The sequence below is a fragment of the Clytia hemisphaerica genome, unplaced genomic scaffold, assembly GCF_902728285.1.
Source record: "Clytia hemisphaerica strain Z4C2 unplaced genomic scaffold, Clytia hemisphaerica genome assembly, whole genome shotgun sequence".
In the NCBI taxonomy this organism is placed as follows: Eukaryota; Metazoa; Cnidaria; class Hydrozoa; order Leptothecata; family Clytiidae; genus Clytia; species Clytia hemisphaerica.
In genome coordinates this window covers 1,540,425-1,565,373 of record NW_027103512.1, presented here as the reverse complement: position 1 = coordinate 1,565,373, position 24,949 = coordinate 1,540,425, and the positions used below count along the sequence as shown (strand labels likewise).

The 24,949-nt window shown below is 36.1% G+C and overlaps 2 protein-coding genes across 2 annotated transcripts in view; one reads left to right on the top strand and one right to left on the bottom strand.

Annotated features, from left to right (window-relative positions):
• Positions 1-7,459: 7,459 nt before the first annotated feature.
• The window catches only part of LOC136799200 (uncharacterized), a 41,857-nt gene continuing 24,367 nt past the window's right edge, over positions 7,460-24,949 (top strand). Inside the window, exons 1-7 of the mRNA XM_067055885.1 lie at positions 7,460-7,628; positions 8,793-9,065; positions 19,771-19,817; positions 20,584-20,712; positions 21,446-21,613; positions 21,813-23,012; positions 23,135-24,427. Coding sequence (XP_066911986.1) covers positions 7,577-7,628; positions 8,793-9,065; positions 19,771-19,817; positions 20,584-20,712; positions 21,446-21,613; positions 21,813-23,012; positions 23,135-24,427 — 3,162 coding nt within the window. The 5' untranslated portion in view covers positions 7,460-7,576. The remainder of the gene's footprint in view (positions 7,629-8,792; positions 9,066-19,770; positions 19,818-20,583; positions 20,713-21,445; positions 21,614-21,812; positions 23,013-23,134; positions 24,428-24,949) is intronic.
• LOC136799301 (adenosine receptor A3-like) lies at positions 10,468-11,918 on the bottom strand. The gene has a single exon (XM_067056008.1). The coding sequence runs from the start codon at positions 11,895-11,897 to the stop codon at positions 10,731-10,733; it is 1,167 nt and encodes a 388-aa protein (XP_066912109.1). The 5' UTR covers positions 11,898-11,918; the 3' UTR covers positions 10,468-10,730.

The window sequence follows — 24,949 nt, the reverse complement described above, 5'->3', positions numbered from 1 at the left end:
GAAGAAAGTTTTGAGATTCACCAATATGGGTATGATGGGAAGTTTGTCCGTACCCAGCTGGCACACAACGTTGTTTCAACGTTAATCTAACGTTAAATGTACGTTGTGAACGTTAGATAAACGTTGAAACAACGTTGTGTGCCAGCTGGGTACTTATTCGATGGATGAGAATGGTTTAGAAGCTAAATTCGAAACCATCAATGGATCACAATATTTATTTTTCCATGACAGATGCTTTGACCCACTTAAAAAGGAAGATAAGAAAGTTATTATCATCAAATTTGATCCGAAATCTGATAATGTCATCTTAGCTGATGAGTTCGATGTTTCGTTATTGGCTTCGATGGATCCTCAAAAGCCTGAGAAAAGATTATTAAACCACCCCATTAAAAGGTTTGGTAGAGTTGTACAACCATGTCATACTGTGATAACACCGCAAAACCAAATATTCAGTGCAATTGACTTGCAATCCAAACAAAAACTTTTTCAAATTAACGATGTGAAGATATCAGTCTCCAAATATGCGTTGAACTGGAATCTGATGGAAATCGGTGTAACTTTTCAGCCTGATGATCCAGAGCAACTCGATGAAATGTTTTTCAAAATTGTCAACTCAAACAACTCTAATGTTACCCTCAAGTATCTTGCTGTATTGGCTGTCTTGATGTCTTATAGTACCTTAGAATTGAGAAAGCTGAATTTGCCAGTAACTTTGTTCGGTTATCTTGGCATCGAGAAGTGATATTGTTGAATCAAGATTTTGTTAGAATCAGAAAGCACACTGAAAGCCACTTTTTGCAATCTTTTGTTTCTCGATATCTTTTTAAGTTGAACTAAAACCACGAGCAAACGTGTATGAATCCTTTTCGGTGTTTGCTTTTTTTTTTAGTTAATTCGTGTTAATATAGAGAAATTTTGAGTTATTTTTTTAGTTTTCATCTTCAGAAATAGTTAGTTTACTCCAAATCGTGACTGTTATATTTTTGGCCAGGATATGAAAAGTAGAAATGAAATGTTGGAAATCTTTAATAACCAGATATTCAATAGGTAAAAGTTGCTTATTGAGATTTATTAACCCGAGGTGATGTAATATTCAACGAGGCGAAGCCGAGTTGAATATACATCACCGAGGGTTAATAAATCCAATAAGCAACGAAAACCTATTGAATATATGTTTTATTATATACCTATAGGCAAAAACAAAACATTAATTATGTCAATAGTTAAACGTTTCACTTAAAACACTTCCATAATCGAACGTTCAAATGTCCTTCTTTTTTAATGATTTTCTTAATTATATTACTTTGAGTCATAAAATTTGTTCATGAAATTGACAATAGATTTATTTTAATGAATTTCTTTGATAACAACAAGAGCGACAAAAAAATTGTAGAATTTTCTTTTCTTCAAATTTTGCTTTCAAAGTTTGATTTTTTTTGTCGCTCTTGTTGTATCAAAGAAATTCATTAAAATAAATCTATTGTCAATTTCATGAACAAATTTTATGATTCAAAGTAATTAAGAAAATCATTAAAAAAAAACAAAAAACATTCGAACGTTTCACTTAAAACACTCCCATAATCGAACGTTCGAATGTTTTTTTTTATTTTAATGATTTTCTTAATTACTATTAACATAATTAATGTTTTGTTTTTGCCTTAGGTATATAATAAAACATATCTGCTTATTATCCTGCACTATTCCCTTACTTTAATGGGATAAATTTTCGCGGGGATTGAATCTTGCGGATTTCGCGGATTTGGGTGTCATCCACAAAATTAAGTTCCAATGCGCAATGGAAATTTGGAAAGGCCTTATCCGCGAAATATTTTTAAAAAAACTCAAAAAATGTCTGGTAAATACTTTTTGAATATTTAATGGCATCAAAGAGGCGTTGATAATGAATATTTCAACAACCAACATGAATGATTTGACAGTAAAAGGCACAAAATCGTGAAAATGTTGTCACCCAATAGTGCCATCCGCGAAATTAAGTCCTCGCGAGATCTTAAGATTTCGCAGACAGCTCAACCGCGAAATTTAATCCCGAGAAAATTAATCACATTAAAGTATTATTTATATTTTGAGGTTTGGTTTTTTGAATTTCAATGAATTTGATTTTGTGTTTATTTTTGTTTTCCTATGAAAATGCGTGGTAAAAGTAGAGAAATTTTGAGTCATTTTGATCACGACAACAATTCTATTCATCTTCAGAAATTTTATTTTATCTATATATTAATAGCCGTACTGTGTATGTCGTTTTGTCTGTGTGTTATACTTTCGTTTTCGCAAGCAATGTCTTGATTGACAGATCGGATAGAGCCTGGTTTAGACTTTATTCAGCCTTTGTTTTGAAATTTAAATCCCATCTACATTTAGTAATTTTAATTTCTGCCCAGCTTTGCCCGACCCTGTTTTTCTCTTTTCTTTTGTTTGAAATGTTTTCGAATGCATTTAACGATCGTATTTATTAATGACATTCGAATTTCTTTTCAAAACAAAAGTTTCTTTTATAGAAAAGAACATTTCAAATGTAAATCAAAACATAAAAATTTAAAAGTTTGTCGAACAATAACAGCATTCAAAAAGCAAGAGAAGAAATTAGTTCACCCCTTTCTTCATATAAAAACATTCAAGTGGTTGATACTGTTATAAACTGTGTATGTCATTTTACATGTTTAAATTCGAAAAGTTATGACAAGGGTTTAAAAAAAGCAATTTAGAATTGACTTATTTATCTTTTTAAATCTGATAAAAACAAAGTTGCACTATTCTTTGTGGACTTTCCCGCTTTTTCCTGAAGAATTGTTATTTCTACATTTCACTCCTCTTTACCATGACATTTTCTCAAATTGTCGAAAACTGGACGGCGTAGCTAATGCGAGCGAAGCGAGAAAAATATCTTCGGGGGAGGGTTAGAGTTTTTTTTCGTTTTTTTTCGTGTTTTTTTCGTTTTTTTAAGCCAGTGTCAACATCCAAAGGACTTTTAGTGCGTTCAGCTACAGCTTGACCGGCGTGCGACGCCGGGTACCGGCTAGACTAGTAAACCACGTCGTTGTATTTCGCTGCAGATTAAACTTTCAATGGGATCTATTTTTTTTAAATGTTTTCTGAATATAACTGTCTTTCCAATCCACTCTCCCGCGGCAATTTCTATTTTTTATAAGAACTCTTTATTATAAGCACTATTCCCGCGTTCCTGTGTCCAAGGAAAGACAGACGCTTGCTAGTCTAGGTATCGAGTAGTTCTTTATTAACCCTATTCAACCTAGGCTTTTAGGGGCGGTTCAGAACTAGGGGGGGGGGGGGGGGGGGGCTTTTCCTGTACCACCCCTTAACTTTTGATCTAGTGGGCCTTTTTGGATGAAACTTGGCACACAAGATCCTTGACACATAAGGTAACTTTTGACAAAAATTTATTTTGATGACGTCACTCATTATGCCCAAAGTGAGCAAAAACCGAAAATTTCCTTTGTTCTTATAAATAGCTATTGTATTCTAACAAAAGCTTTAGAAAAAAATTGCCTTAGTTTAAAATGCTTATTTTATCCTAAATATTCAATAAATTACGGTTTGAACGATATATTTGACATTAAAAATCAATTTGTATTGGAAAAGTGTCAATTTTTTTGACACCTTACTGTCAGAAATGTCATCATGCTCAAGGTGTGAAAAGTTTTAGGTGTCAAATTTTTTTTTATATTGAAGCTAAATAAAAGTTAGGAATTTACAGAAAATTTCACGGCAAAAGCTCTATTATTTCAGGAGCTATTAGCCTCCGTCTCGGAAGAGGACTGGGCCCGAATTTGCGGACGTTTTCACAGTTTCACTTTCGTTTTCGGCTATACGACAGCGTTTTCAAGCAGAAAGCAGAGGAAATCTGTTAAATTATGGCAGGGAATGCTAACCTATTTTTCCAGTGTTTCTCAAGATTGGAGCAAGATTATTGTTCTAGAAAGTTCATAAAGCCCTAATAGTTTCAGATTAGTATGATTTCATCAGAAAAAACATTTACACCAAAGCTCCTTATTGATATGTGAAGGCTACCAAAAATAACAATGTCCTCCATCAGAAATACTTTAACATAAGGGACAAGGACAGTCAAGAAGTCTACTTTGTTGAAAATTTGCACAAAATACTTAGAAAAAATGGTACTATGGAAGCCCATTCTATACTCCTAAATGATACCCCTAGTTGAAAGATCAGCAGTTGAGAGGGTTGATTAAAATAGAACTCAAAGCACACAATAAAGTATACATATATGTTCGTCCAGAAAGAACTGGCATGTTGTTTGCTTTGTTTTGGTGTTTAAAAATATGTACTTATCAGTCCTAAAAAAATACAAATTCGAATATAATGAGGGCAATGAGTCTGGTTAAATGTTACTATATTTACAAGAAAGGATTACTGAAAAAATACTACTGTATGTACTACTGATGATGAACTAAACTCAAAAACTAAAACTTTACCATAAATTTACATTACGACAATTTAAAAATCTATCTTTAATAGCAACAAAGAAAAAAACATGGCTCAAAGTTTTAAAAACAGACCTAGTCAGAGCTTCAATTCAGTAGGTATAGAGTTTCAAATTTGAAAAACAGGACACTGCATTGGTTACTAGAAGACATACTATCCACACGGTTTCTTCGATTCATGAAAAAAATAAAGTATTTATCAAAAAAAGGTTCTCTTTTTTTTTGGTAATCAATTCCAACAAACAACAATCAATATAACAGTTTTTGAAACCATCCCACAGTGTAAACATTATCAACCAACTAAACCCACACCGCCAAAATTGTAAAAATAAGTCAATATAATTTCTATCAACAATTTCTCGTAAAATTGTTTTTTTTCAACATTCTGATACCAATCATGGCTGGAGGCATCATGTGTAGAGTGACTGTGTGGCATTTCATTGCTTTTAATGATCACGATACCAAACATCAACCAAACAAAACTGACGCCAAGCCAAAATCTGTCGATTAAAAATTTCCATGAAAATTATAATTGAAACTTATCTCGTAAAATGCTTTTTTAAACATTCTGGAGGTGTTCAAAGTTAGAGGTATCATATGTAGAGCCAAGCAATACATGAAAAGTCATTTGCTATCCCATTTGCCATGAGATATATGAGTCAACAAATCAAACAAAAACCAACAAATCATGTCTCTTCACTTTCATGTCACATCGTGTTTATATGGGGTATCAGAAGCCAATCCACAAGAAGAGCCATCTTCCTTTATTATGGAGTGTTCCAAAACTATTGGTAGGTTGTTTGGAAGTAAAGAAACCCACACAGTTTGTTTTATTTTGAAGATTTAACTTGAAAACAAACTGCATCTTTCCAGCAGAAACTCATGTTTCAACCTGCTACATAACATTGGTCAGTCGGGTCTGCTACTAACATGTAATAGTTTTATTATAGCCGAGCTTGAGAATCCGTATGCAGAACTTGTAACATGTATTATGTGTATAATTATGTCAGTCGACTTGAATCATGATACATTACTCACATTTCACTGGATGCATTTTTGCTGTGAAATTATCCGCAAAATTTTCTGACCGCGTTCTGAGACGGAGGCTAATTACCAATAGTTTGACCTCCGAACAGAAAGAGCCCCCCCCCCTAGTCCGAATAGGGTTAAGACCGTTATGTTTTTTGAAAATTAGGGATGAAACGTTGAAAATCCCGCGCTATTCTCTCGTCACGGTTGTGATTTGAACTTGCATGGGAATTCTTGGATTTTTACCTTTTCTACCGGTTGTTTAAGCATACAGATATTTCTGATCATTTATTTTTTTGATACAGCTAGTATTATTTTATTTTGGCAAAATGGGCCAATTTTAATGAAATATACGGACCTCAAAACCCACAATGGATGTGAATTCAAAAAAAATAGTATTATAATATCTTTAAGAGGGGAAGCTGTTTTCGAATAAGGCAAAAGCTAAATTATGCTACACGCTTTTTTTATAAGCCAGAATGGTTAATCCATTTCATCATGGATATTCTTAACTTTTTGGGAAAATCATCCTGAAATATTCTTACAGCATCACAGGTTAGGATCCTAATTTAGACTAGATTTAACATTTAGTACATACGTCTCAAGCATAAAATGGCATTTTTGTGAAAGGAGTGAGCCTTAATTGACAATTTATAATTGAAAATGCTCTAAAAGTGGCCATTCTTAGCTTCAGATGGTGATATTCTTAGCATATTCTTAATCTTTTTGGCCATTTTTATCATGGACATTCTTATGAAGTATATTCTTATTAAAAAAGCGTGTATTAGATTAGATTAGCTTTGGTTAAAAGTTTCGCTATTTAAAATCGAAAAATATATTTTCTTTCAGAACCAATAACAATGAAAATTGATTAAAAGATAAGTAGCAGCAACAATGATCCATTTCTCAACGAATTCTCTGACTAAGTTGTGGTATGGGTGTGGTGATGGTTTTACAACATTATGAAGAGGCTATACTAGTACCATTACTGATGATATGATCGCCATGCTAAGAGTGTTACTACTTGATGGAAGCTCGTTTCTACTCATACATCATAAAGTAAGTACCCATCAGTGGTATTTCATCCGGATGGGTTGAAGGTAAAGAAAGAATATTTTCTTTAAAAACTAAAAGTTTCACTTTATTCTTGCTGAATTTAACCTAAGGCCTCTTTATGCTTTTGCATTGACCTTTATATCCATAGACTACGGTGCTTTAACTTCCAATAATGATGATTCCTTGTATTCTTCAATCGAGGTCATTGCTTTAGATGCTAATTAAACAGAGAGTAGAGACCTCTGAAGGGTTAAGGATCTGCGAATCAGCAAGACTCCCCGGGGAGCTGGGTACTTAGACAAATGGAGGGTACGGTATGTGGCGCCCTTAAGGGTACCTTTTTTGGACTTTCAAAGTCCCGCTAAGGGTCGGAAAAATCAGAGAATTTCAACTTTTTACCCCCTGAAAGATCGAAATTTGGTCAAATTTGTACCGCTAAGGGTCGTAAAATTCCAAAAATTTTCCTTTGTTTTCTCCTTTTTAGTCCCGGTAAGGGTCCAAAGTTCGAAAGTCGGCCGGCACCCCCCCCCCCCGTCAGCTCGCAGCCCTAGTACCCCCGGGGGGGGGGCAAGACTACGATTACGGAAAGACCACTTTGAGTGTGTCGTCATTCAAGAACTTGGCCGCTGGTGATACTCGGGTGATAATAATGTAATAACATAAATTCCCAAAATCATTGAAAAAATGAGTTAAGCTAAAAAATGAGTTAAGCTAGTTATATTTAATTGAAGAGTTTACATCATCTGTCATCTGCTTTGTCTTTTGTACACAAAATTGGGTTGTCAATCCGCCACTATCGGAATATCACACGCGCGTGTCGGCGGGCGAGCGCGGCAGCCCCTCGCTTTTTAAAATGAAGACCCTACATTGTTAAATAAGTTTTGTGTCTTTGTAAAATGATTCGAACGAACGTTTTCTCTTTTTATTCGAAAAGATTAGAAAAAAATATCAACAAAAAAAAGACAGTGTGGATTATCAGTTATGTCTTGAAAATGAAGGGATAATTGTTGAAAATGAATAATTTTTTTGTTATATCGTGTTTGCTTTTATTATATTGTTGCTCAGGTATATTTTGTACATTTTTAATTATATTAAAGAAGTCTAAAATATAAGGTCACTTGAAATATTCTTGTTACAACAAGAATTTTAGGTCTAGTTGTTTCAATTGTTTGGATATATGGGGGCCTTACTTCTCCATATAAAGCCTGAGCTTAGGGTCGAACAGTCGAAAAGGTCCCTTTTAGTTATTTACCCCTACAAAATGGTTCTTCTGGAATAACTCTTTTTAAAATAGTTCTTTTGGTCTCAAATTTCGAACAGTGAGTGATTCAATGAAAAGTTTACTAATGTTACTATTAGATCTCGAGATCTGGTACCTAAATATTTTCAAAACTGTACGTTAAAATCAAAATACACTTTAAGACCTACACCATTACACCTTAAAAACCTACAAACATTGATACACCTTGGCTCACAACTCACTGAAACTATGAAATCGCAATTCAGGTGCTGGCTGATACTATGTTTTGAGAAAGAATTTCCAGATTTAATTGGCCACTACCATAAATGAGCTTTAAAATAGCACTGTGGGGGCCTTTCGATTTCTTTTGGGGTCTAACCGTGACGAAGAAAATGATTGTTCATACCTACCATAATAGTATAGGTAGTTTAAAAAGGATTTATGACCTTAAATTCAATTGTGTGATCTCAGTCCGAAAAACTAGATTTTTTGAAGGGATTTTTAAATAAGTAAGATTTTGAAGAGCTTCGAATTTCACGAAATTCTCGAAATTAGGTATTTTATATGAAAGTACATTTATAAAAGATTGTAAAAAGGTGAATTATACAATATTAAATCAAGTTTGGTGGTTAGGAGAGCCTAAAATCCAACTTTGTAGGTTTTTATATAAATGGGTATGTGGTTTTAAGAGGTATCCACTGGTAGTCCCTTTTTTAGAATCACTGAAAACCTCTGTCGGACGACATGGTTATACATCCTTGACATTTGGGCATTTTAAGGAATAAACAATCCCCACTCTTGTATCACTCAATAAAATTATCCGCTGTCCTCTTTTTTTAATTATTTTTTAGTGGCGTTAAGCCACTTAAGGCTTAGGCCCACTACTAACACTTACTCTTATAAATGTTCCGTTTTCAGTAGAGACTGAATTTCTTGGTCTAGGATTATATCATCAATTCAAAAAGTTCATCTCTTTAATTTTTTTTTAGAATCGAAGAGTTCAACTAGCAATGAACCTCCATTGGCATCATGTTTCGAATGTTTACCAAAGATGACTTGTTCGATGTTTAATGGCACTGTCGAGGACAGCTTGGTCAAAGTCTTTCTAAACGAGCTGAAAGGACACTCTCTAGCAACTGAAAGCGAAGTCAATAATGTACCAGGAGATATGACTCCATATTATCAAAATATCTGTGTTTTAAATCAAGTTCGAAGTCTACTGTATTTTTGGATTAACCTTTCAGTTTTTCCAGAAGTTGAAGGTATGTTTTACAGTTTTACTAATTTAATAAACTGCTTCAAATCTGACAAAAAACTCTATGCCTAATATTTAAACGAGGAAAGTCGAAACATTCAAATTTCAATAAATTGCATAAATTACCCCCCCCCCCCCGGGTTAGCAATTGTATTTTATGAAATTATTTTCCGAAAAAAGGTGTCAGCCTATTTTAAAGCAAATTAAAGGGCTTTTCTCTTCGATTTTCTTCGATTCTTTTCGATTTCCACATCCTTTTGAACCCAATAGTAAAGAAATTTAACAACAAAGCATCATTCAATATAATGAGCTTTTTAAAAACCGAAATTGTTTCCATGCGACTCCAAATAATATTTACATCTCATATTTACATCCAGAACTCCTCAAATAAAACTACCTCTTAAAATGATGTCATATCTTAGTCTATAAACCATGCAGTGCTCAATACTAATTGAAAAAGTTTCCTTCTCGCAGACCCAGGAACTATCGAATAGAATAGAAAATATCGTGCCCAGTGGAAAATTATACTCTAGTATTTGTCCCCGCTGAAAATAATAAGAGCAGCAAATCCTTACTGCAAAATATTTTGTTATTTTTTCCATCCCCACTTATTATTCTTGCTCGAAAACATAAGAATATGGGAATATCAATCTCCATCCAATTTTGGTCCGTTATTTTTACCCCCACTGGCTGAAAAAATCCTACCGAGTCTGTGAGAAGGGGGTGTGACAATTGCATCGGCTCCCTACATCGCCAATAAGTCAATAATTCAATTGCGAAAGGTCTGCGTAGGGTTTACGTAGTTCCTGGTTCTGTTCTGTATCTGGGTTTAATACCTTTTTTACAGTCATTTCCAAACTCTTTACCCTCGTACACTTTGTTGCTCAAAGTAATTAACGACAATTAACAACCTCATAACGGTTGACATTGCTAGCTTGTTTTTTTGCGTAAAATTGCTGTCTTTCATAAATTTTTTTTTGTGTCAAATAATTAAATTTTGCACCTAAACCAAGGTGTAGTGGTGTAGTGGTCATCGCTCTTAACTCCCGTCTGTGAGGTCCGAGTTCGATTCCCACTGTAGTACTACGGTTCACTTGGGAAGTGAACATACCTTCTCGAGAGTGTGGGTGATATGCCAGACATTGTGGTGTGTGTGATGTCACTCATCCCGTTCTGCGCCTGCGACGAGCTATATGCTCTCCCGCGCAGTTCGAGTGTCACCACTATGCATCATGGTATCACTGTGTCTCGCCTGCACAGAACCATCGGTGTCTGGAAAGCGCTAAGCGTTCCAACTTGAAAAAGGAGGAATTCCTACTTCGTAAGGAGTAGGACCCATTCCCCGGTGGAGGGCTCATATCATATCATAAACGATAACCATCAGCTTACTCTTAGTATGAACTGATATCCAGGACATTTGATTTTCCCTGTCTGAAAATGATCTTGTTTTCTCCACTTCATAGAATTCTGCATAATATTTGCATTATCCCATTAGATTATAACTTGGTATACGCATAACCATAATGTCACGAGGAGATCGGGCTCAATTTTTCTAGAGACGATCCGCAACAAAATGTCTATATCGATTGAGACCGGAAAGTTATGAATGCAGATAAGTCTTTAGTGCAATAGGTATCTTCTGAAGGTTGTGTCCAGAATCACAAATCTCCATCTACTCTGGATGTGGTGTTAGATAATGTCCACCTGTTCCGTTTGATTCACATTGTTTTCTAGTCATTGGTATTAAAAGTTGTCCTTGATTATCACTTAAACGTCTATTGTACAAAGACACTATAGTTTCACCGTTAGAACCTTTTCGGAGACAAGGTGAGGCGTTTCCTGATTTCAAAAGTTTATTCGGATCATCTTCGTCATTCGTTTCAAATAACGACGAAAGTCGGCGTGACATTCGTTTAATAACCGACAAATTTGGCGTCGTCAGGGGAGAATCATTTGGGTTCATTTGCATTTTGATATTGAAGACATTTGCTAAAGCGTGACGGAACGGTTTCAATCTTATAGTGCACAAAAAGGGATTGACGGCGCTGTTTGCGATGATGAACAAAAATTGCAGATCGCGGATCACGTGGCGGCCTGTACAATCACAGTAAGTGCAAAATTTGATAATATACATCATGATAATTGCGGGTGTGTAACAAGCGAAAAACATGATCAGGATAGACAAAAACAGTTTCGTAACCCTTCTATCTGACTTCCGATGTGACTGCTTTGGATCGGTAATACTTTTACGTTCTCGCGAATATTCTCCCAAAGTTTTGAGTAATCGGAAAGTTACTATGAAGATAACCATCACCAGAATAAGTGATATACTTGCAAATGTGATCATAAAATCAATAAAGCCAACTGCGTAATACAATAATGATATACCAATGGATAAAAGCCATATCATTGAAAACACTAAGAGGCAGAAACGCCGATTTAAAAGTCGCCTATATTTAATGGCCCAATTAATAGCGCCGTATCTGTCAACGCAGAAAGCAGTCAAATTCAAAATACTAGCCGTTTTGGATGTGAAGTAAGTTATTCGTGCTATGATTACATGAATGTTCTTTTTCTCACCAACGGCTTCTAGCGCATGCGTAGCTACAATAATCGGTAGTGTGACGCAACCAACGATTAAATCGGTCACGGCAAGATTTACAAGTATAAACATGAAAGGGGTGCGTAGTTTTTTGAAAGGATCTTTGTAGACAGCCAAGCATACTAAAACATTACCAAGGATAGTTATGATACACAGTATTCCTGCAACACCGGTCGTGAAATATGATAGCTCAGTGGGCGCCCATACATGAGAACACGGTGCACTGACTAAAGACATTTTGATACATTTAAACTTTTTTCCACTAAAATGAACAAAAAGAAAAGTTATTATTTAGTTATTATCATCTTTCGCCTGATGTCGCAAATTTTGCAAAACTCTCCCACCACCCCACACATAGCTCTCCATCTAACATGGATATCCGCTGTTGCTATCTTCCGAGTTTTTTGAGTATCTAAAAAAGTTATTTTCCTGATCGTTTGTTAGTAGGTGATCGAAGTAGAAATTCATATGTTAATTTCTCTATCACACACGCCCCTGCCACCGCCACCCTGCGTACACTCAAAAATCCTTTTCATTGTACCCTTTTTCGCTGTGATTGTAGAAGCAATGTGCACACTAACGGAGGATAAACGCCCTTAGGCTGCACGCATCCCCTCTGATATGTTTTGATATATAGGGGATGCGCAACGTGTATAAATTCCCGTCTGAGAGTTACCCCAAATTTGGGACGGGAATTTTATACACGATTAAGCATCCCCTATATCAAAACAAATCAGGGGATGTGTGCAGCCTAAAACACTCTATGATATCTAGTATCACAAAAATCACTTTGTTTTTTTCTATATAGTAACAAAATATCATGGGCCGGCTTTCATCTGCTTTCTTTATAACCCTCTTCTTATCTTCCTGATCTTTCTTTGAGCCAAAGAAAAAAGAAAAGGAATTCTGCTTGGATTATCTCTCAAGATATGATGAGAGAATGAAGTCCCTAATTAATTAAAATGAGCTCTCAATTGCATATAGACGGCTTTTAAACATTTTTACAATGTTACGTTCATGTTATGATGGACGTCAAATGGATGTTATTTTAACCATTGGGTACCATAATTTTACGCTTTAGAAAAATTCAAACAGCATATTTAAACGATGAATCTATAGGCTACCTGACTTCCTAGTTAACTGAATTCGACGGCCTTAAGTTGATCAAAAACGAATCATAAAATCTCCAGGTTGATTAAAAGGTGAAAATAAATTAAGTTATTTTGAACGATTTTCGGTAACCGTAAGCTTTTCACGGTATTCTCTTACATCTCCAGTTGAGGCCTATTTCGTTCATCAAATCCATATTAAATAATCTTCCCCTAATAAGAACAGCGATAGAAACAATATGAAACTAAAAGAGTCAAAAGAATAAAAAACAGCCGAGCCTCAACAAAAATCACTTGTTCTTGCAAAAGAGTGTATCTGGCAATGGAAAATAGTTGGCTATCCCTTTAAGAGGGAGAAACTTGCGCGGGGAGAAACGTTTGCGGTTGTCGGGTTTTCGCCCTTTTTCGCGAAAGTTTTTGCCAAGTAAGAAATTACACAAGAAATTCGCGAAAGTTTGTACCGCGAAAATACACTTTTTTTGCTTCTTTATACTTGTTTTATATATGTTTTAATTTTTGTGTATTTTTATCGCTTTTTTTCCTGCAAAATGAAATAACATTCTAAAATTCGCGAAAGCTGGAATTCGTTCCAAAAACTTGATAGACGCCCTTTTCAAACCAATAACAATTTTTTTTTCTGGAGGGAAAAATCTTTTGATATCATTCCAGACATGTTTAGAAAAATTAATTGTTTTTCATTCTCTATCCTCTATTAATTATAGCTGTCCCTTTTTTTTCAAAATATAGAACTACAAAATATACACCCCATCAACCTGAGATATATCAACAAAAAATGACTCTGGAGGTTTTTTTTTTGGAACCAAACAAGTCATTTTGTTATGCTGAAAAGCTAAAAACCTCAAATAATAATTAATTGAAAAAAATGACTGAGATATTGATGAACGTCTAGCAAAGACATTTCACAATGATTACGCCATTTTCTCATTACGATAAATTTCCCTCCTTTAAATATCCCTCTTCTTTAATAAATCTTACTCCCGTACGTGAAGTAATCTCTTTTTACTATCTCTGAAGAATAAGCTCTTCAATTCATTTTTTCTTTCTTCATAAAGTTATTTTCAGCAAAATGGCGTCTTTTTTTCTTGTCAGGGGTACCCTTTTGGAAGCTGTCAACCCCTTTTCTTTATATTATTTTATGTTTTTGATAAAGAATATTACTTCACAAACAACCCATAGTAATGACAGTTTGACAGAAAAAGGCTATTCCATCGTTCCATCAAGCCTTTTTCATTACGCCTTTTTGTGACAACTTATGCTACCAAAATTCATTAAAAAAATATTAACTTTCAATGATAATTAAATGATTGCAATACAAGATAAATTTATAATTACCAACATATGGAAGCCAAGATGGTTTACTGATAAGATGTGAGATAACTTAATTTACCATTGATAACTTTTGCTGTTAATCAAACGGGATACTCAGTTCGCTCTATGGCCCTCTATAAATATATTACACCAAAATTTAGTCCCTCTTCTAGTAACGAGTGAGCTTTGCAAACATATCATCCAATAATTCAATTTCTCCTGGTTTTGCACCAATTATGGTGCTGATATCACATGACCTGAGTTAGACGCAATAAGGTATAGCCGGAGGCTAGAGTCAAAACTCCTATGCAGGATTTAAAGCCACTTATTCCCTACATAGGACGAACGACCCGCGCGTGTTTCATATAAATGCGCTAGATTGAACTAATAATTACCGCTAGAATTAGAAAAATGTACGTGAAAACAAAAATAAGTGCTAGATTAAATCCGTCAACTGTCATCCGCTAATTTTAAGGCTTCACTTTTTCTTGCTTGAGAAAGGTTGAAGATTCGCCTGTAACCTTCGGAGCTTCGAAACTCAATGGCTAGAACCCTCATTCATTGACTGTGCATCCCTACATCTTAAAAATGTTGGCAAGAAGTCTAAAAATAAGAAAGGCCCCCCCCCATTTGGTCTGCGTGATGCGTGAATGGCGTGAATTCGTCGAGTCGAGAAAGTTAGCGTTAACATGAAAGTCAAATTATTGTCTAAAAATTTTGCTATTTTCCTAAAGAGGTATTTCGTAAAGAACAGGGGGGGGGGCAAGCAGTTAGTACAGAACACTATGTGTTTTTTGGAAAAATCTGTACCCCACCACCACCCCCTGTCACTTAGTACACCTGTACTAACTGTCTTTGACCTTGCTCAATATATATACCACCCCCCAAAATAAGGATCCGTCTCTCTATGGTGCATTCCAGGTGAATTTCACACCCCAGGGAGGTTTTATGAGGTGTTTTTTTACCTGTCTTTACCAGGTTTTTACCACTAACTACTTTCAAACAAATAAAAATATAACAAATTATGGAGTAGGTCAACCGCAGTGGGGGGAAAAATTGATGAATAATTTTTTTTTCAAAATGAATATTTACCAGTTAGTCAATGAAAACACTAGTAAACCTAGTTAAAGTGACAATAATGACTTTCCAGAAACATTTTTTAAACAGAAAACACAGCATGTTTGTTCAGCAACTTATCCACCATCTTTAGATAATTTTCTATTTTTCCCGATTATGGATCGGATGATCGGATTACCAAAACAAAACAGAAAACGTTCGAAAGTTCAAAATTTTCAAATTCGAATGTTTTATTTTGAATATTTCTAAGAGTTTTAAGAGTTCCTAGAATTGTAATGTCATGTGTCAAGCTGTTAAAAGGTATTCCTGACTGTCCTAGAAAGAAGATACATAAAAAAGATAGAACCATAAACCTCTCATAAACTGATAACAGTAAAAATCTGAGAAATCTAGTTTAAAATTCTCGTTTTGAAAACAGTTAATACACTATTTTTCTTCCAAAATTCTGTATACACCACCCCTTTCGGCAGTTAGTACACAGGTGTACTAACTGTATTTTGCAAATTTGAAAATATACACCACCCCTTTTGGCAGTTAGTACAATGGTGTACTAACTGCATTTTGAAAATTTGAAAAATGGACCCACCACGGTACTAAGTGTCATGGGTGTCGTGTACTAACTGCTTGCCCCCCTGTAAAGAACGATATCTTTTACCGTGCAAATACTGTATACAACGTAGCGCTTTAAAAGCGAAAACAGGAATCTTTAAATGTAGTTCTGATAAAAAAAAGCCTACGAGTCTCATATGTTCGTCAAAAATTGAACTGTTTGTCTAAAAAGGTCTGTTCTGATCAGATCTTCGAAAATTAATCAGCTAGAAATAATGATGTGTTCTGACAAGACAGGGGTATAATCAGGTATAATTAAGGTCATCTAACGTGTTCTTGTTGTCTAGGTAACCCTAGAAAACTTCAGAACACATCTTTTAAGGAGACAGGGGTATAATAAAGAGAAAATTGATGTAATCTTGTTGCCTAGTAACCCTAGAAATTTTCAGAACACATCTTTCGTGGAGAAAAACAAATGTAATACAAGTTTATCTTGCCAAGATGTTTTCCTAGATTTTAGAACACGTCAAGTTATAAAGTAGTGATAAGTTTAGGGAGACTAATAGTGTGATAAAGGTTTCCTTAGAAATCAGAACACATCATTCGTATCAAAAATTGAAAGGTCATAACATATGGTCTCCTAGAAGACGAGAACACATATTTCTAAAAAATCTCTCCGCCGGCTGCTTCTTTAAAGTTTCCCTTTTTAAAAACACTATAAGTTTATGCCATCCTGTTTTCGCCAAAGCCATACCGACATCCATATATTGCTGTTACTACTACCATAAACCTACCTATGACTAATATTTTGTTTCCACGCTAAATTCCATCATTGTAAAAATCACCGCTTTTAAAAAAAATTATCACATATCTCAAATTTCCAGGTGAGATTTTCCTATCAAAATTTTACTTTTTTTTTACTGTGCTTTTTCAGAAATCGTTTATTTCTTCAACATTTTAATTTTTGTTTTTATTCCACCCTCGATTTCTTATGTGTTGTTAACAACTGAAAATTTCCATCTCAATACTTCGCTTCTTTCATCTCCCGAATTGAAAAAAAACTAAACTAAAGCCTCCACTTAGGTGGTAAAGAAGCCAAAATTATTCTTCTCAATTTCGATTTTTATGACTTTTCATTGTTCTATATGGAATTTTTTTTGTTTTCCTTCTCTATATTCCCTGGACTAAAAACTTTTTTTCTATTTTCATTACTCCGTAGGTGGTTAAATATCTTATATAGGGTTTTCTACTAACTTTTCCCTATGTTATTTTCTCTTGTATATCGCATCATTCGGAGTGCAAAAAAAATCCATTAGTCAATCTCTCTATCTTTGATTTTTCACTTACAAGCACTGACCTTTATATACCCTTGACCAAAGTATAACCGCCATCTTCGATTGGAGTCTTTTGAAAAAGTGGTACCCGCAAAGAAGTCATTGCAGTGTTAAAGATTAAAGTATAACAGCGCTACATCATAAAAAAATATGATAGGAAAAGATTTCGGTGCATTTACACCGCTATTGAGTAGTGCTACCATTAGGGTACCATTTCAAAAAAATCTCCCTGAGGGAAGGTTCGTGCTTACGTAAGGGATTTTCGTCGATAAAATCATTAAAATCGGTATGATTTTCTCTATTGATTTTAACTCAGCGATGACCAATTTATAAAACATAATCTTCCATCAAGAATGTCTTTTCAACCGTATGCAATCCATTACAAGGATTTTTTAAATGTCTATTGTTAAAGCGTTCAAGCTTTTGCAAGCAGTAAGGTTATTCACACGCAAAACTCTTTTTACAAGTTGAAAATTTACAAAAATTTACAAATTTCGAATATTTTCAACCTTTTTGCACCTTCTACAGTTTAGAAATAACCAATTTCAACGAATTCCGGGTGTTTCATTCCCTAGATAGTAAAAAACGTTCATCGTCCAAAAACGCACGCTAGAGCCGAAGAGCCTGGGTTCCAAACATTCGAAAAACAATCGCAAAGTGGAATAGATGTCACTGTATAGAAAAAAGACCATTAGTATAGGCTACAAACCTTCGTCAAATTCAAACCATTTCCCTTCATAGTTTCCAACTAAAAACATTAAGTCTAGTCTAGAAACTAAATGTTTTAATTCTTAATTCCCTCAGCTAAGCAACAACTTACCAAATAACTCAACTGAGATAATTCCTCCCAATTTTCTGTTCGATTTAGAAATTCATTTTTGAAAACTAATCATTAGCACAGTTAGATCCAGTGCGAAGTACTGAAATAAAGGCGGATATTATAACATAGTAACTATTTCAAAATGAATCATTCGTTTTAGATATACCACCCATCCTGAGACAATGTCTAAATTCATAGACCGGTCTGTAAAATATACTTAGTACCTTATACGTTATAGATTTCTTTGCATTATGATAAACAGATTTTGATGTGCCAGTAAGAAAAAGTAGAGCTGACTTAAAAGAATAATCCTGTCTAAAAGTTCCCTTTAAATAGGGGAACTCAATTCATAAAAAATCACCTTTTAACTTGGTCTTGGATGAATGGTACAGTACATCCTTTTTTATTACCAGTAAGGTTACTTAACCTGACCAACTAGCGTTCTTCGTCGGATCTATCCCATAGATTTATAAAGCCCGAAGGGCTAGATATCGTGCTTTAAGCTTTTTCAAGCAAAAAAAAGTGAATATCGCAAAAAATATTGCTGGTATTATTTTCGAAAGCCCGCGAAGCTTCTTAGTGGTCAAGCGCTGAAATTCCATTGTGTAATGTAATGTCACATGACCTAGGTAGGATTTCCTACCTAATCTCGTCACACTTTTCAGCCAAAGCACGACTTATGAATCTATGATCTATCCGACATCAGTGTTGCCAGTTCAGTTGAGTTGTGTGTCCCTGTATCTCTTTTGAGGGTATTGACGAACGTTTGTTTTGGTCTTACTTGTCTGCGATGACCTTGCTTTGGCTCCCAAAGGAGTACTGAGCTCAGGATGCGAAAACAATGACCAGCTATTTGGAGTAGTCTTGATGCAATCCTATCGCTCAAACATGAAACATGACTTTCGTCCAATTCAGTGTTTGGCATTCGATCGCTCCATGTACATTTTTAACCATTCTTTAACCATTCTTTTGGTGTAAGAGTCGTTCAAGGCCTTTTCTTGGGTTGCTGTTACTATGTCCAACTTTCACAACCGTATAATAATACAGACTCCACAGTTGCTATAAAAAGTTTCACTTTTAAGGATGTATTCAGGTTAGATTTCCATATCTTGTTCATATCATTAAGTGATTGCCAAGCAAGGGCTTTATCAGGAGCCGAGGTAACTTGAAATCGTCCACATGTGTAAGGTTGGTACCGTTTGATGTGTGAAGTGGTGTAGGACTATCGATGTTATATTCCAGGGATTTCGTCTTTTTTACGTTCAGTCCCAGTCCCACCTTCATGCATTCGCCTTCCACTGCAAAAATCGCTTTGATCCAAAACGATTACAAACAAGAAAGGAGCTAATGTGTCATCTTGCAATACTCCTGAGGAGATCTGGAACATGTCGTTTTCTCCGTCAGGCGAGATAAATTTGGCGTTAGTATCACGATACATTACGTCGATTGCACCCAATAAGTTTGGTGATATTCTCTTTGGTGTTATTTTTTATAAGAAACAGGCTCAACTGTTTTTGTGTTTTTTTTTCATGATTTCCAGGCTTAAATATTCCTAACATGCTAACGTTATCGACTTATTGACTTACGAGGGGCTTGAAATCAACTTTTTCTTGAAATATATGACGATGAACAACCACGTGTTCTCATAAAGTTGCTCCTATAAAAAGTACATGTAGTGTTGATTGTAAACTACTAAATTGTGAACGGGAATGGAATTCAAACTCGAAACTTTCCGAACATTATTAGTCGTCTTTGCTGGAAACTTATTCATGAGCAATTTTGGATTTTGGAGTCAATCACTCCGCCATCACACATTGCATGAGATGATCAAGGGACGAAAAACTTCCTGTCAACAAATACTAATGTTGTTATTACTTATCCTTCTTTTCTAGGTTGCAATGTAAGTCCTGATCCTCAATGCGATGCTTGTCAACTGAAAGTAAGTTTATTGTTGTGATCTAGAGTGGTAGAGCATATCATCGATGGGCATATAAAAGACAATTTCTTAGGTTATTTATATCAACAGGGGAGATTATGTAATTTTTAATCCGGCACGAATAGTCTAGACGTCACCCGCGTTTTTTCTACTCAATTAGAGTCTATTCCACTTTGCGACATTTTCATATGTTTTTATTCAAATTTTCGGGCTCCAAACATTTGATTTTTTGACGTTACTTTTAACTTTTGAAGCCTCTGCAGTAGCGAAAAAAAAATCGACTCTGCGTCAAAGCACTTGAAAGGCTTCTATTTTTCAAAAATCGTCAAATAGGAACTCACCAAGACACGGAATGAAAAGTCCCGGTTTTTGGTGAGGTGCTTGCTAACATTATCTGTAATATTTCTTCTTTCCATTCGACCAAATTGCACCAGTTGGAAACAAAAAATTAAGCTGAAAACACTAAATTTGGCAATGGTGGCTCCCTGCCGTGAAAAAAAAAGCTTAAAGTGCACATTGCTTCATCCTTGAAAGTAGCACAACAACATCAAAAAACGAGCATCTACCTTGGTTATCTGTACCAAGGCTTTTTCCTCAACATCGTCCCGCCTGTGATAAAAAATCGCATATTAGGGTAGAAAAATAACACTATGGGAAAGGAGCTGTTTATCGAAAATCTGATAACGACGGCTGATAATACCAGCCACTTTTTAGAAAAATAACACGGGCCTCAAGATCTATCAGCGTTAATCTATACTATTTCTTTTAGAATATGGAAGCTTGGGAGCTGTTTAGCTCTTCGTCAGAAGAAGAGAAAAAATTGTATCGGAACAAGAAAGAAACGTATTTAGAGTTAATGGAGATCACGAAATCGTCTGTTATATCAAGGATAGAGTCGGTAAGTACACAAAGAAACATTTAATTTCGAACCCGATCTTTTTCGGGTGCTTACGTATAAAAGATTACGTCATTGATATCACGAATAAGCTCTTTTTGTTAATACGGTGGTTTCATTTTTCGCAAGGCCAAATCGGCAAAATATAAAAGTTGGTGATCACTTTTAAAATACACTTGCGATTTGGCAATTTCAGGTGAAAAATAAGTCTTGATGATTGACATATTAGTAGTTTATGTGGAGAAATGTAAAATCCTGTATACCTTTGTTGTTGAAATATGCTGAGAATGGTTCACAAAAACAATTGCCACCCGTATTTCAAACTTTTAGCATGTTTTTACTTAAGGATTATAGCGATCCGTAGTGTTGTATGGGTAGAATATTCGGCTACGGTGTGCAAGATTGTGGGTTCAATCCCCGGTCGGATCATATTAAAGACTCAAAAATGGTACTTATGCCTGTATGTTTTTAATGCTCAGTAATTAAATAGAAGAATAAAGGGTAACTGGAGGAATCCAGGAGGAAAGAGTGCCACCTTTTCCTATCTTCGCGTATTTTACTATCGAAAGAGGAGCCTTCGGGTCGTTGAGTCGTAATTGACTGCTGTCGCAAAACTTATTTATATGCTAAAATTAAATGCCATCAAATTGGTGTGTGAAGGTTTGGTCAACACAGAGACTATCAACATTGACAACAAAACAAGTAGCCATTTAATTGACTTTTTAATTCTCTTTAGGGTTGGACGAATGATGAATTCAATCCATCTGAAATCGATTCCATCATCTCGTCATTACAAGACCAAGGATCGTCTTGTCCTTCACAACAATTTCTTTCAAAAACGCACATGGTGAAATTGTTGTTGAAAATCTCCAAAGAGTCGATGTGTGATGCATTTAATTATGAGGTAATTGATGAGATCTAAATTATATTGAATAAAGAATTTCTTAAATTCCAGGTTATAAAAACCAGATACACAAAAGAGTTTAAATTTTTTATGTTTTTGTTATCACCCGAATCTTTCCTCGATGATAAATTCTTTGGTTGGATAAACGTTGTTGTTAAATTGAGTCATTTTCTTAATCTAAATTTGTTTATTCGTTCAGGTGAAACAAGATCAGTGCGGGCACCAACCGACAGATTCTACCCAGCATCCAACTGTTGATGGACACAACCCTGGTAGTGGTGGTCATACCACTCCCTCTGGAGACTACACATTACATAGTAGCTATCGACCTCCTTCAGGTGGTCCTACTTCACCTCCCACAGATGGTAGTTACCCTCACCCTACTGGTAGTTACCGTCCCCATTCTACTGATAGAACCTACCAAACAAACTCAGGAAGCACCAATCCGTCACAAACAGATAGTACCCGCCCTCATTCTACTGATCAAACCTACCAAACAAACTCAAGAAGCACCTATCCGTCACAAACAGATAGTACCCGCCCTCATTCTACTGATCAAACCTACCAAACGCACTCAAGAAGCACCTATCCGTCACAAACAGATAGTACCCGCCCTCATTCTACTGATCAAACCTACCAAACAAACTCAAGAAGCACCTATCCGTCACAAACAGATAGTACCCGCCCTCATTCTACTGATCAAACCTACCAAACAAACTCAAGAAGCACCAATCCGTCACAAACAGATAGTACCCGCCCTCGTTCTACTGATCAAACCTACCAAACAAACTCAAGAAGCACCAATCCGTCACAAACAGATAGTACCCGCCCTCATTCTACTGATCAAACCTACCAAACAAAACTCAAGAAGCACCTATCCGTCACAAAACAGATAGTACCCGCCCTCATTCTACTGATCAAACCTACCAAACAAACTCAAGAAGCACCTATCCGTCACAAACAGATAGTACCCGCCCTCATTCTACTGATCAAACCTACCAAACAAACTCAAGAAGCACCTATCCGTCACAAACAGATAGTACCCGCCCTCATTCTACTGATCAAACCTACCAAACAAACTCAAGAAGCACCTATCCGTCACAAACAGATAGTACCCGCCCTCATTCTACTGATCAAACCTACCAAACAAACTCAAGAAGCACCTATCCGTCACAAACAGATAGTACCCGCCCTCATTCTACTGATCAAACCTACCAAACAAACTCAAGAAGCACCTATCCGTCACAAACAGATAGTACCCGTCCTCATTCTACTGATCAAACCTACCAAACGAACCCAAGAAGTATCTATCCGTCACAAACAGATAGTACCCGCCCTCATTCTACTGATCAAACCTACCAAACAAACTCAAGAAGCACCTATCCGTCACAAACAGATAGTACCCGCCCTCATTCTACTGATCAAACCTACCAAACAAACTCAAGAAGCACCTATCCGTCACAAAACAGATAGTACCCGCCCTCATTCTACTGATCAAACCTACCAAACAAACTCAAGAAGCACCTATCCGTCACAAACAAAGATAGTACCCGCCCTCATTCTACTGATCAAACCTACCAAACAAACTCAAGAAGCACCTATCCGTCACAAACAGATAGTACCCGTCCTCATTCTACTGATCAAACCTACCAAACAAACTCAAGAAGTATCTATCCGTCACAAACAGATAGTACCCGCCCTCATTCTACTGATCAAACCTACCAAACAAACTCAAGAAGCACCTATCCGTCACAAACAGATAGTACCCACCCTCCTTCTACTGATCAAACCTACCAAACAAACTCAAGAAGCACCTATCCGTCACAAACAGATAGTACCCGTCCTCCTTCTACTGATCAAACCTACCAAACAAACTCAAGAAGCACCTATCCGTCACAAACAGATAGTACCCGTCCTCATTCTACTGATCAAACCTACCAAACGAACCCAAGAAGTATCTATCCGTCACAAACAGATAGTACCCACCCTCCTTCTACTGATCAAACCTACCAAACGAACCCAAGAAGTATCTATCCGTCACAAACAGATAGTACCCGTCCTCATTCTACTGATCAAACCTACCAAACGAACCCAAAAAGTATCTATCCGTCACAAACAGATAGTACCCGCCCTCATTCTACTGATCAAACCTACCAAACGAACCCAAGAAGTATCTATCCGTCACAAACAGATAGTACCCACCCTCCTTCTACTGATCAAACCTACCAAACGAACCCAAGAAGTATCTATCCGTCACAAACAGATAGTACCCGCCCTCATTCTACTGATCAAACCTACCAAACAAACTCAAGAAGCACCTATCCGTCACAAACAGATAGTACCCACCCTCCTTCTACTGATCACAACTTCCATACGCACTCAGTAAGCACCCAACCTCTTCCTACCGGCGAAACTTCCACGCATCATTTTGAAAGTAGCCAACCACATCGCACAAACATAACCAATCCGCCATCTACGATGACTAGCACAACTAAAGAACGCACTAGTAATCAGCCGACAGAAGGACCTCGCTCAACCGCAGCTGCTCAACCCAACGGCCCGGTTGGCAGACGGAAACGAGCCATTCAGAATTCCCCAAAAAAGGAAAAAAAAGTCGATTACAATGAAGCTCTTCGTAATTTTAATTTACGGTCCAGGAGAGCTAGCTCCACGGTAAATGGTAAGAACAGTATCTCTCCGATGGTTCAACGCATGGTGCTGAAGATGAACAGTTACGTTATGTTTATAAACAGTCTGATCAATCTTGATCGGCCGGCTGGTGAGAAATGTGAATCCCAACCACAACACAATCAGGTATGTATTTTTCTACATTCAAATCTAATACACTAATGACCGGTTAGTGAGGGCTGTACGTAATAGTTATCGGACAGTTGCGAGTACAATATGAGAAATATTTTACGAGTTCCGAGATTTTTCCGTACAATATTTTCCGAGCCTTTAGGCGAGGAAAATATACGGAAAATACGGAACGAGTAAAATATTTCCATATTGTACGAGAAAATGTCTGATAACTGGTTTATCGGTGACCCAAAAAATGCACTTTTTGTGTTGGAAAAAAGCGCAGGGCACTTTTGTAGCAAAGTGACGCTAGATTGCTGCTACCGCTACAATGCAACAACATCTTTTATAAGATATATTGTACTCTTTTTAACCAATCAGATTGCAGATATTTTTTGGATCGCTGATAATGTGAAATATTGCCCAAGGTCAAGTAACGACCGAGCTTGCGAAGTCTGTTAAAGCCCGAAAAACCGACTATTGTATTTGTTAACCTTTCCTCCAGTTTCGATTGATTTTTCACGCCTTATACAGAAA